Below are 12,925 nucleotides of genomic sequence, written 5' to 3' on the forward strand. Positions count from 1 at the left end.
GCCGGATACAAGTATCCATGTCTCTAATGCTTTCCTGTGATGAAATCAGGGGTGATCAGCACGCTTTCCTGCTAGGATCACTGGGATTCCTGATTTACTAAGAGTCCTCGGCTCAGAAGGGTCATCATCACAGTTTGCTACGGAGCCTTTCGACCATTTTCAGGGAACCAATCGCTCTCTATCCGCTGTGTTGTTTTGTAGGGAGCCGCTGATGTGGTGTCAGGGAAGGAAAGGCGTGTCGCAGTCAATTATCTGCAGGTATTGCAACAAAGCCGTGGCCAATTCTGTTTCCCTTTTTTCAAAGCAGACCTTTAGTGACAGTTGTGCCTTTTGATTGTCTGTGTTGTAACCTTGAGAATGTTCTTTTTTCTCCCCTCGACTGCAGTTGCTACACAGGCAAAAACTGCCACTCAAATCCCTTTATGACTAAAAAAAATGTATCACAAATCAGCACGCCTTCATTTACTGTGGTATTTTTAAATTTTCTTTAATACATTAAAAGCTATCTATCTATCTATCTATCTATCTATCTATCTATCTATCTATCTATCTATCTATCTATCTATCTATCTATCTATCTATCTATCTATCTATCTATCTATCTATCTATCTATCTAAACAAGGAAAAAGGCAATTCTAAAATATCTTGAGACTGTCTGAAAGCAGATGTCATCCTTCAGAGCGGAGCACTGCACTTCAGTTTTACATAAATTAAATGTCACACTGACTATTTCTGGCTCCACAGGTCAGCAACACAAGATCAAAAGAGTTCTGAACAGTTGTTTTGGTGGATGTCAGACAAATTTCCGACAGATGATTCAATATAGTGAGCGTATAATCATCCCAGCAGGTTGCCAACGTGATGATGTTCATCCATCAACTGCTTAAATTAGTAGTGCTGAGGCAAGTCTGAGGCACACACCCACACAAGTTAGTAACTTGCCAGGAATTCTCGAAAACTTGGGAAGGGAAAAATGGACAAAGAACAGAGCTATAAATGTCTTAAGGGGAGAAGGCTGTGTCCTTGACATGAAGGTCCCAGTGTCTCAGTGAAGGCATCGCTGTCTGAGCTAGCCTGGTAAACATCATGTGACAGGAGGTCAGATGACCTTTCATGACAGTTTCATAGATTCCAGAAAGTTCTCTCTGAAAGCAACTTTGAACATCTTTTCACTGTGGATCAACGCCTGACAGACGATCCTCTCAGCCACGATGCGCCATGGGTGGCAGCCTGGACTCTGTCCAATGAGAGCGCAAGGTCGGCGTCGACTAATTGGGCGGGAAATGCATCTGATGAGAGACAAAAACACAACACAAGAGCAGTCGTGTTCAATAAATGAATTTGTGAAGCTTCTATTTTCGCTCAAAATGAGGCCTGTGAGAGACACGCAGACCCGGCACGCGAGGAAAGTTCACGGTTAATTTCAGGCAAGGACCCTGCTCAGTGTGGAGCAGCCATTACGCAGCACTGGTGCAGCCAGCAGCAGTTAGCTGTAATAACAGCCCTGTCAGCCATTCACCCACAGCAAGGCCTTGTTCACATTACAATGTAATAACATAATGAAATAAAAGTGTGATGGCGTGTGAAACTATCGTGCGACACCCTCCCTCGCAAAAACTAGGAAAATTGCTAAATTGCTCCTCAGCCACAATCATTGATCCATCATCATCCAGACATGAACTTTGTCACATAATAGGAGATCTGTGCCGTTCCACAGCGCTAATTTTGGCCTTGGAAAATTCACTCAAATGATCCAACTCTTAGTCGTGTGGATGATTCACGCTCTTTTTCGTGACGATTCACTCTTACTTTTAACCACCTCTCTGCACTGAGGGCTGTGAGATTGAGACACAGGTGATACAAAATGAAATTTCACGTTGGACACATTGCGTCAAACTCACTGTCCTTATTCAAGGTAGTTTTCTTTGTCAACTGGACTGGGTTTCTTCTCTTGAAGATGTTTCGCCTTCTATCCAGAAGGCTTCTTCAGTTCTGAAATCGCTGTGGAGAGAGCTTGAAAATATAGCCCCTGTGGACCATCTGCATGCTAATGATCTGGGTGGCCCTGCTTACGACTCTCAGGTGACCACCCAGATCATTAGCAACCCAGTCCAGTTGACATAGAACACTACCTTGGATACAATGACCTGGATGATTGAGAATCTACACAGACACACTGTCTTTATTGTCCACGCTTCTCGGGCGCTTCTGTGGACGAGATGAGCTTCATACAGGAGTGGAGGATCTGCAGGCCGTTCATCTCTCTGAGCTTGTCCGCGTGCCTGGAAAGCATTAAAACAGCATTAAACTACTGTAAACACAATATATCTGAAATCCTGGGCGAATCCATTCTTGAGGATATTAAAAGTGTAGATGCAATCAGCGGAGCGAGGTAAGCGAGGCACCTGGGCTCAGAGCGGCACAGCTTCCCAAGAGCAATGGCCGCATTTTTCTGCACGTCTGTGTTGGTAGCGTCCGCTGCTGCGTGCCGGAGTAGCAGCAGCACAATATCAGTGCCCAGCAGGTTGCTGGCAATTCCCTCTAACTCGAGGCAGTGGGCAAAGCACAGGGCTGCATTTCCCGACACCGTCTCGTCGCAGCTGGAGCCCAGCAAGTGACGTAAATCAGACAGTTCTGTACGACAACAAAGCGTCAAAATTTATCAGAGGGAAGTCCCATGAAGCACACCAGTCGTTCATCCATCTGCTGTGTGAAGCCTATAAACACATCATTTGCATTTAGGTCAAATGCTCACACATTCAAAGATCAGGGGAGTGTCAATCATTCCTTACTTTTATCAGACCTCAGCAGCTCCTCCCGTGCCTGGCGACTGGCGGCAGTGCACACCGCCAGAGTCTGAATGGCGTACTTAGTAATCCTGGGCTCGTTTCTCTGGACAGACAGATGCGGAATAACAACGCGTTTAGATTAAACAGCGATGGCAAATACTGAAAATCTGTTTAATCATGTCAATATTTGACGATTGCAGGGGGGGTGAAAAAAAACAATGTTGAGTAGGATGCAAACATTTTGCCTGTGTGTACATACCTTCAGCAGCCGGTGCATTATACCCACCACGTTCTGCTGAAGAGCGCGGTGAACAGCCTCGGAGGACTGAGGGAGCACCGTGCTCAGCACCCCCGCGGCTCTCTAGGAGACAAACCAGCAAACTGGCATTAGAATAAGAAAATAGGACCGTTGTTACCACCTGCTGTTTACACCAATGTCTGTCCAAACTCATTAAATATATATAACTGATGGAGACTTTGGGGAAGGGACAGCTCTGCCTCATCTGTAAACAAGTAAGCAGACTGTTTACTGTAAACAGCTATCCAAATGAAAGTGCATAACTTTGTTTTGCAGTTTTCCGGCTCCCTGGTGGCAACAAAGTGATTAATGCCAATTTTATCCTGAGCTCCACCCCCTTGTGATTACCTCCAATGATTACCCCCATATGCTTTGTCTGTTTTGTTCATTTTCATCTGCCCCAAAAATATTTTATTTTGTCCCCAGACTCTCTACACGGTGCTTGTTTTTGTTTTGGTTCGCTGTTATTAATTGTTTTGGGTATTTTTAAAATAAAAGCCTCAATTCAATGCAAAATTATTTTATATGTACTTGGGAGTCAAAGTTGGACCTTAAATTAGTTCTCTTGAGCGCAATGTGGTCAGAGAGAAGGGATCACACGGTGGGGGTGCCGATCGTTATGATCATTTATGTAATATAACCCATAAATATGAAAAGGAAAGGGGTCAGAGGGATCAGAGCAGCAATAGGGCAAGAAAAGTCTCAAACGTGAGGGTGAGCTTTGAATGTGAGGGACAGATGGTCGGAAATTTGGGCCTCTGTGGGCAGTCGCAGAAGCACAGAAGGGCTGCAAGAGTCATTATAGAGGCAGAAGCACCTGGAACTGGAGCTTTAATCAAATCTAATGACAATTAACAGATTCCTCTGAAGACTTGGGACTAGCCGAGGCCTTAGAAGAGTCCTGTTATTCATGACAAATGTCTACTATAGTGGATTTATTGGATCCATACAAAGGGAAAAACCAAAGAAAACCATGACTGGGAATTAGAAAATAGATATTAGATATTAGATAATAAGATATTTTTAAATGGACACTGCTAAAGTGCTAAATGAAGGTTCACCCACAGTCACAATGTCCCCATTATTATCCTTCAGTAGGTCCACACAGCAAATACACAGGGCAGCAGCATGCTCCTGAAACAGACAAGGACAGGTGTTCACCTTACTATCTGCAACATTTAGTTCTCCATCAGCTTTTAATATGTCTTCTATGCTGCATACTCGTGTGTTTATTTGGATAACTGACTCTTCGCTGGGCAAATAAAACACTGTTATCTTACCTGGATCGCTGGAGAAGCGACTGCTGACAAATTCATGATAAAACCGAGCAAAGCATAAAGGACCTCTTTGTATTCGCAGGCTCTGCAGTTGCTCTGGAATGACAGTCGATTCAGCCGTAAATGAAACACAAAAACAGCTAAACCTTCAACAACAGCTACGCTCCAGTCTCACTGACAACAACGTCCACCAAGGCCATCCAGCAGTCTGCATTGTGAGCGAAGCTGCAGCGGATGACGTCATCTCGGGTTAGACAACCGACGGCCGACGTGAGCGAGACGAGAACGTGCTGATCGTACTTGCTGACAGTTCTCTGAAAGGAATAAGAGGAAATGTGCACATCTGTCACGACACAGGCAGAATGGCAGCAAACAAATGAAACGTCCGGCATGTATTTACCAGTATTGATGTAAATGGAACAATGACGGCATCTGCCAACACGTCTCTCAGCTGAATGAAAAACCTGTCAGAAATGTTAAACATTTAGGAAAGAAAATCCCCAAAAGTTGCTGTGTGATTTGAGATTTGTGGCCTTGGACATGGATCCATTATGTCTGTGAAAAAAGATCCCCGTATTTGTCCTTTAGACGAAGAAAATCGATCTCCCTGTTTCCCTGCTTGATACCTCTTTCCAGCCGAGTTGGAGAGTCTGTGTTGCCTTTTCATGCCTGTTTTCATGAGGCATCAAGGAGGGAGACCAGTGGAGAGCCTTTTTCCCTTCAAGGGACACTAACACTTGGATGGCGCACATGAATAATTGAAGATATCACATTCGTGTTTTTCAGTGGAGTCCATCTGATATGATGGCAGATTGTTAAAAACCTTCAACAGTAATATATTAATAATTATTTGAGGCTGGTGTTCTGTTGAGCTCCTTGTTTTACTTGTTTTCTGCAGCAAAGTTCTCCAAAACGGTGACTGCTGCTTCCTCCCGCTGCTGCTGCTGCATTGTGATGGACCACATGAGGTTCTTCGTTAAGCTTCACAGCCAATTCAAGGAAAAGACAGAAAAAGAGAGCGAGAGCGAGAGAGAGGATTAAAGGACAGAAACTCAAAAAAAAAAATTGCTGCAACAATTTTAACGATAACTTTGCAGCAATATGTTGGATATTCATCAAGCAGATGTTACTAGAGAGCTTCTAATTCCATTTTAATTGGAAATATTTTGACTCAAGCACATTCTTTTTGTCTGATCAATAGAGTAAAAGTGCTCACATGTGCACATTTAGGTTGTCGGTGGCCAGTCGTCTTCCATATGGCGTCTGTGTGTACAAACACAACAGCGCCAGGCATCCTTGCTGCACTGCAGGATTGTCTGATGTTAGCAGCTCAACAATAGACCGCTTGCTGACCGGGCTTTCCATCAAAATCTTCAGGTTTTCAGCTGAAATCAAATGGAAACAAACAGATGCGCGAAGAATGAGCTCGAAGGACACAGCGTCCTGCTGTTCCCAAGGACTGAGAAACGACCGAGTATGGATTCGGTTCGGTGGAATGTATGTACAGTATTCAAATGGGAAAAGTGCTAGACATTATCTAATCACAGGTAATCTTACTCTCAACCTCCTCATTTATTATTAGATTGCATTGTGCCTGACAGGATCCTTTTCATTTCAAAGTTTTGATCTTCCTGCTCAGCTGCATATGTAAAACTTTATCTGAGTCAAGGATGGTGCCGTTAAAACATTAGTCAGAGTTTTCTTCCTGTATTACTTGATTTTGAAAGGGACAAAATATCTGACTATGACTCTAGCTGTTAAAATGACACAAAAAGAGAAGATTACCAAGCCCACTGTTGTCAATCTCTCATCAAAATAATGATGATGTAAAAAAAAAATACTTTTACCGTTTCCACGACAAGCCACTTTCCATAATTTCAGGACAGACAAACATAGTTCTTGGCTGTCTGGGGCTTTTGTTTTCGGCAAGAGGCATCTGTAAAAAGAACCCAATGCAGCACCTTCAGCGAATGCATTGAAACACTCAGATCATCGAGCTGAATCAAATTCATTTAAACTTTAAATAACCTGCCACAAAAAGCAATCATGTCCCGCCATCTTTTACTTCACTATCAGCTTATAGTTGATGATTAGAATAATTCATCCTTGCTGTAAAATGTTACTTATCTCAGTTATTTGCACTTTTCTGTGTTGCATGTGGTAATACAATTGATGCTGGTCTCACTGTTCTGATTCTTATTATTTACACCTTACCTAAGGCGAAAAATAGAACCTTAGCCCTATTGTTCGTTCAAGCTATCAGAGAGAGGAAGAGCGGAAAGCAGAGCATGATCTCAGCACTTTGGCCTATGATTGTCTGCATGGTCCTCTCTCTCGGTTCATCTGTCAAAGCCCTGCAGAGTGCCGACAGCTACCACTCCCTCTGGTATCCTTACCTCCTCACCACGTCATTGCTGATGATGATACCAAAACCATTGTTCAGCCTGAAAAGGGTCTGGCTGGTACCTGTTAGCAGGGAAGAGAAAGAAGATTCGACATCACCACCGGGTTCCAGAGAGACGCTCCACCTCTGTCTTTCACTTTGGCTTTCATTATTCACCCGCTTACAGTCAAGGGCAAAAGAAGAAAGGATAAATAATATATGGTGGATTGGTGGTTGAGGTGCCGTGAGAAGGGGCCCATTATTAGTGTAGTTGGAGATATCGAAAGAGTGGCTTTGGACTCGTAATGTCCTGCTGAGATGCTTTCAATTGTGAGTTATGTAATGTTTGCCCTTTTCAGCTGAATGGTGCAGCAAGATCGGCCTTCTGTCATTTGCCCTTAAAGTGTTATTCAACTGAATAAAGATAAAAAAAAGGGATTAAACTCTTCAGATTTTTTTGGTGCCAATGTTGCAATGAATACGGGGGAAAAGAAAAACGGATCATAACACAAGGATTGGGGTCTTTTTAACAGTGGATGCCCTGAGCCTGTGATTCATCTGACATCTAGTTAGGGCCATTGACCTTGATTACTAAATTTACTAAAGCTCCTATCAAAGGGGGAAAAAAAACACCTTTTCTTTGTGAATTTGTTAAAAACAGTCAGTAGTTTCAAAGTCACTCTGTGGGTCAGAAACATTTAGGGTACCACCCGCTGGTTCCCCCTTCTCTGTATCTGTGAAAAATGGGAAAATTCATTTTATTTAACCAAAGCTCATTTTTGCAGAAATATTGGTATTCTTGACAGACCCCACCCATGGCTCACATTTGCCCTGAAATATATATAAGCATCACTAACTCCTGTCACGTTCCAGAACCTCCACCTGCAGGAACTTGGGAACAGATGTCATAAATCTACAAAACCGATGGACAGATTCTGTTATTCACTCCTCTAAATGTGATGTTTCGAGCTCACTGGGAGGTGGTTGAGCCTGTGGAATGAACACTTGGTATCTCTGGCGGTTTAATAAACTGTACCTGAGACACCCCCTGAAGGCTTAATAGCGTCTGATGTCACCACCGGCATCGCCTCGACGACTGTCCGCTCTACATACCGCTAAACTAATTTGTATTATTGAGTGTTTACTACTCAGCTGGGAATGCAGGTGCACAACAGTCCACTCAGCAGTTCGGCGCCCGGCTTCCATCTCCTGACAGATGTTTGTGATTAAATCCTAACGGGATCAGAGGATTTACTCTGCCTCAGATTTGCTATGATGGCAGATAACTTGCTCGATTTGATCTGATGAAATGACTCCGCGCTGCAGGCGACACAGGACCTGTCTATGGGGAGGTTCCTCGTGTACGAATGGGCTCCATGCACATTGGCTTAAGAGGACACTTAAAAGTGGCCCTAGGTGTGAGTGTGAGGGAATGGTGTGTGTTCTGCCTAGAGTGAACTCCAACTGGGACAGACTCCTGCAGCCCCCTGTGATCCTGATGGTAATAAACAGTATTTAGCAGTGAAATTGATGGATGGCTCGTTCTTCAGTAATAGATTAAATTGAAAAGACTCCTCGGCTGGAGCTCCAGTGGGCCTCTTCACTTCATCTTGATGGACTATATTTGGAAATTGTTTATTGCGTCATTATATGAGGCATATAAAAAAAAAATCAGTGATGGATGGCAAAACATCTTCCCCCGCTTTCACTGAACAAAAAGAGAAATGTTTAGCGCTCGCATCCCTAAGAGAGTCAGTCAGACCGAGGCAGAGACACCATACAAGATAACAGCCTAATGGAAAACTGTAGTAGGAGCTGTAAAAATACCCCACTAGTTTTGTGGCATTCTCCTGGCAAATGACAAACTGTCTTTTGTTTTTCTTTGCTAGGAGTTTTTGTTGTTATTCCTGAAATCACAGATGTCTTCAGAGTCTCACTAAAGCCAGTCAGGCTTTCTGGGGTGAGGCTCCCCTGGCTCTGATTCGGTGTTCAATTTAAGAGTTGATTTTTGTGAATGGCATGAATGTCATGGATGGAACAGTGAATTGAATCGGGGTGGGGGGGGGATTAGAGCAGTCCAACAGACACAGAAGGAGACTCACTGTTTGTAACGGCTTCAGCCAGAATTGTAAATCCTCCACAGTAATAAAAGGGCTCCTGGCCAGGCGCTGACAGCTTGTCCAGCAGCAGAGGGATCCTCGCGGCTTCGGCAGCTCCTCTGGACAACTCCTGCACCGCACTCAGCTCTTGATTCTGTCTTTCCTCCAAATCTACCTGGTTCAGGTGTTCTGGGACAGTGGAGAGTAAAGAGGGGGGATCAGACACATTCTGGTCTATGAAAAAATGGATTATATGTGGACGGATTAAAAGATGACAAGTGAGGATTAAAGATATTGGCTGGTCTTTAAAAAAACAGTGAATCATCACAAATAAATCAACTATATCACAAGAACAAAAAAAGTCTTCTACCTTTTATCAAGTTCTCTTTCCCAGGTTTAATTTGCAGAATCTTTTCGAAGCACATCCTGGACTGAAAAAATAAAACATCGACTCTTTCCCCGTCAGGTTATCTGAGCTATAATGCTCCCTATAACGTTTTCCAAGCTATTCATGGACAAAATGTCTGTCGGTCAAGGGTGACTTATATGTAAGATGCCCGCACATCATAATTGAACCCCACGTTACTGTAGTGTAAACACCAAGGACAGCTACTAATTTAAAAGAGCAATTTGTGAATACAGCGTGACTGCATGTAATAGGAGGTAATTATACTCACCTCATTATATTTCTTCAGAGCCAAATATGCTTTTCCCATGTGTAGGTATGCCTTAATACAGCCTTCATTACACTGAGGGACAGAAAATAATGTTGCGATAATTCAACATTTTATTCTTTCGGCAATGACAGCACGGCAGTAGCAAAATGTGCCGTGTAAAAAGAGACACACTCCAGTCCAGAACCGCTGTTCTGCTTCTAAAACAGCCCTGACCCATGCAGGCGCGGTCCTCTCCAGGCCCCTGAAGCTGTGCTGTGGTATCCGACACTGAGATGTCTGCAGCACAGCCTTTAAGACCAGCGAGTCACAAGGAGAAGCCTCCGAGGATCAGACCTGTTTGTCCAGCAAATCCCGCAGATGCTTGTTTGGACTGAGATCTGGGGGAATTTGGAGGCCATATCAACAACTAAAACTTGTTTTTGTGCTCCTCGAAACATTCCGGGACCATTTGTGCTTTATGGAAGGACTCATTATCCTGCTGTAAGAAGTCACAGCCATCAAGAGCTAAACAGGGTCTGCAACGGGGCTGAGGTACATGTCAAACTATCATCCATGCTGGTGGCAGGACCCAAGGTTTCCCAGCAGAATGTTGCCCCAAGCGTTACACCACCACCCTCAGTCACCCATAACCCTGCTGCCAGTTCACTACATTCTTTGGTCCTGTTTTGATAGATACAAGGTCCTGTAGACCCACAAGACCAGCATCTCGGGGATGTTCTGACCCAGTCATCAAACTCATTCAAATCCTCCCGCGTCAGCGGTAATTCAGTAAAGCCTGAGCAGTGTAGGTGAAGCGCCGTCATCTACATACAGATTTAGCCTTGTACATTGTCAATATGTGGTAATCTAATGATCACAACGGGATGAATTCCTCTGCACATGAACACTCGTTTCTGTCCTCTGTACATGGATCAATTTAGCCAATAATGAACTTTTTTTCTTAGCGTTTTTCCATTAAACTAGTTGAGCCGACAGACAATTGACAGAATAGTAAAAGTAGCTGTAAATGAAGGTAGCTGTGGCTTACCTCCAGGGCCCATTCACAGTCCCTGATGGCCTCCTGGTACTTTCCCAGCTTGATGAAAGCCTAATTAGATAAGAACATTAGACAGCTGATTATTGGAAATCAAAACAGTGCAAACAACTAATGTGGCCTCAAGTTCAATAACGCCACAAGTGGCAAGGTGACAGGTTTTTTATAAATATGCAATAGAATACAAGATGCCAATTAGTCAGATGCCGTTATTTCACATCTTCTTTATCATAATTAAGTTTTAATTTCAGGCTGTAATCAACCGTTTCTTTATCAAAGCCTATACACACGAACAGTATATATAAGGATTCATAGCAGTTTAACGCTTGATTAGGGAATTTAGTTTGATTTGTTTTTTAATGAAATGTTTAAAAAAAGAAAATTCACTTGTGCCCGATTGGTGTACAAGGGCTGCATGTCCCTCAGTTCAGTTAAACCGTCTGTGTAATACTTCACCGCAGTTTCATAGTCTTCTTTTGCATAAGCTTCATTCCCCCTGTCTTTCAGGGCTGCAGTGAAACAAACAGAACGCGATGTTGAAAGAATGGAAAACATGCTGTAATCATGCATCAGAAACAGAAAATCACAAACCAGTTGCCTTTTTCTCCTGTTCAAGCCTCCTTACTCGCCTGATTTCAGCATCTTTTTCCATAACCTTAAAGAAATCAGCTGGGAAAAAAACAGCTTTTTCGTGAGTGATTGACAGATGGGCTCTGATAGCACCCATTACAAGGAGTACGTGTGTTTTCAGGCAGTGCTGGAGCCAAAATCTAGTTTTAAATCATGCCATGTGAAATAATTCTGCTTTTATACAGATGTGGTTCTGTTTCCAGATTAATTGTGTTGTCTCAGCAGAAGCTGCTATTTCCATGTGTACCAGTCTTAACTTAAGTTCTCAAGCCCCATATCATCAACTAAAGGCACAAGCTTTTTTCCATATTAGTAAGAAATGATCTCCTTTATTTTCAAATTCTAACGGTTCTCAGACAAAAATCCAGCAATTAAATTTTTCATGTTAACATTTTATGCTGCTTGATCATCTTCTGATCAGCCTCCAGGGTTTATCTGGGAAGTGTTTTAGAGCTGTGAAATTAGTAAGGCCTAAGTTACATGCAAAGTCCTTCCGTTAATTAAATTATTATGTATTTTTTTCCACTCTCATGGCTTTGATTGTTTTTTTTAATCCATTTTTTTGTTGAGGCATGATTAGTAGTTGTGGTTTGACAGAAGTCTGAGCAAGAATTGGATAACAACAGCACTAATGTTCTCTGATGAGTAATTTTTCTCAGACACTTTCATCTGTGAAAAATCAAGAAGCAAGTTAAAATTCACACCAGCTGTTAAGACACTAACTGATTTTGTAAATGCACAAATACACCATTTATTAGACAAATGTGATGGGAAGATTTATGATAATACACCATTTTCTTAAACGAAAAACCCAAATATAGTTTGTCGTTATGATTAGCTTTGTGTTTGTATGTCAGCTCAGAGATGCTGTGCAATGAGCACAATCAATATTTCTGCTTTTAACAATGTTTAAATTCAGTGTAAATAAGTTTACATGGGCTACTCACCGGGATTATCACTCTGCAGAGTCTGTGAATGTAAATAAAGAGGGTGAACCTTCCATGGCAAGAATACCATTACAGCACATGAATTTGTTGGTGGGGTGAGACAGGTGGGAGGCAGACATACAGAAACAAGACATACAGAAACATGGATTTGTGTTGCACAGGGTGACTTTGTGCGCAGGTATTTACCTGACAAGCAGAGGCCGGTGGGTTTGTGTTGATTCTGGTCGTGTCGACTTTTGTCCCGCAGTGTTCATCCGATACAGCAATGTAGCCATTAGCTGCCTTTAATGCATTTTGCTGAGTAACTTCATCGGAGGAATTTAGATCTTTAACGAGCTCACCTGAATAGAAACAGCAAGACACGGAAATGGTAGTAAGGTTAGCTTGTTGCATCATAAATGCTGTATGTATTACAGTTCGTGTATATTAAGAGATATGTTTATATATTTTATATTTATTGTAGATTGTATGGATTTGATATCCATACAATGTGAATTTACGTTTCCTTCCCATTGCTAGATATTTTAACTTGTAGCTTACTAGCTTTTCCTACAACTAGCTAACTAGCTTATTACCGATCCATACATTGTTCCCAGGTATTACTCACTTATTTTGTCAACTTTGTCCAAAAACTCATCAAAGTCTTCAAGATTCGCCATTGCGCTGTCACTCTTTTAAGCCTGGGTTGATTATTTATTAAGATAATAAGTTATTTTTGAACTTTTTGCATACAGTAAGTTTTTTTTATCCTCAGGTCTCGGCGTTCAGTTACTATGGTTACGGTGGTGCCG

The 12,925-nt window shown here is 42.5% G+C and overlaps 1 protein-coding gene across 5 annotated transcripts; it reads right to left on the reverse strand.

Moving 5' to 3' along the window:
* Positions 1–531: 531 nt before the first annotated feature.
* On the reverse strand, positions 532–12,911 carry ttc12 (tetratricopeptide repeat domain 12). 5 transcript variants are annotated; one of them, XR_003889943.1, is made up of 22 exons: positions 12,742–12,911; positions 12,321–12,475; positions 12,135–12,156; positions 11,149–11,226; positions 10,945–11,066; positions 10,552–10,611; positions 9,525–9,596; positions 9,218–9,278; positions 8,851–9,036; positions 6,762–6,831; positions 6,213–6,301; positions 5,582–5,750; positions 5,251–5,346; positions 4,766–4,829; positions 4,545–4,679; positions 4,369–4,461; positions 4,154–4,222; positions 3,050–3,151; positions 2,794–2,893; positions 2,407–2,635; positions 2,134–2,283; positions 532–1,290 (listed from the first exon to the last, which is right to left on the reverse strand). XR_003889943.1 is itself a non-coding variant. In XM_029843437.1 (22 exons), the coding sequence occupies exons 1-21, from the start codon at positions 12,791–12,793 to the stop codon at positions 2,184–2,186; spliced, it is 2,055 nt and encodes a 684-aa protein (XP_029699297.1). In that variant the 5' UTR covers positions 12,794–12,911; the 3' UTR covers positions 532–1,290; positions 2,149–2,183. The 5 variants fall into 5 exon arrangements, 4 of the variants coding, with proteins under 4 accessions (XP_029699297.1, XP_029699294.1, XP_029699293.1 ...); XM_029843437.1 differs by having other exon boundaries at positions 2,149–2,283; positions 11,014–11,066; XM_029843434.1 differs by having other exon boundaries at positions 2,179–2,283.
* Positions 12,912–12,925: the final 14 nt, after the last annotated feature.

This window comes from Takifugu rubripes, chromosome 11 (genome assembly GCF_901000725.2).
Source record: "Takifugu rubripes chromosome 11, fTakRub1.2, whole genome shotgun sequence".
Classification (NCBI taxonomy): Eukaryota; Metazoa; Chordata; class Actinopteri; order Tetraodontiformes; family Tetraodontidae; genus Takifugu; species Takifugu rubripes.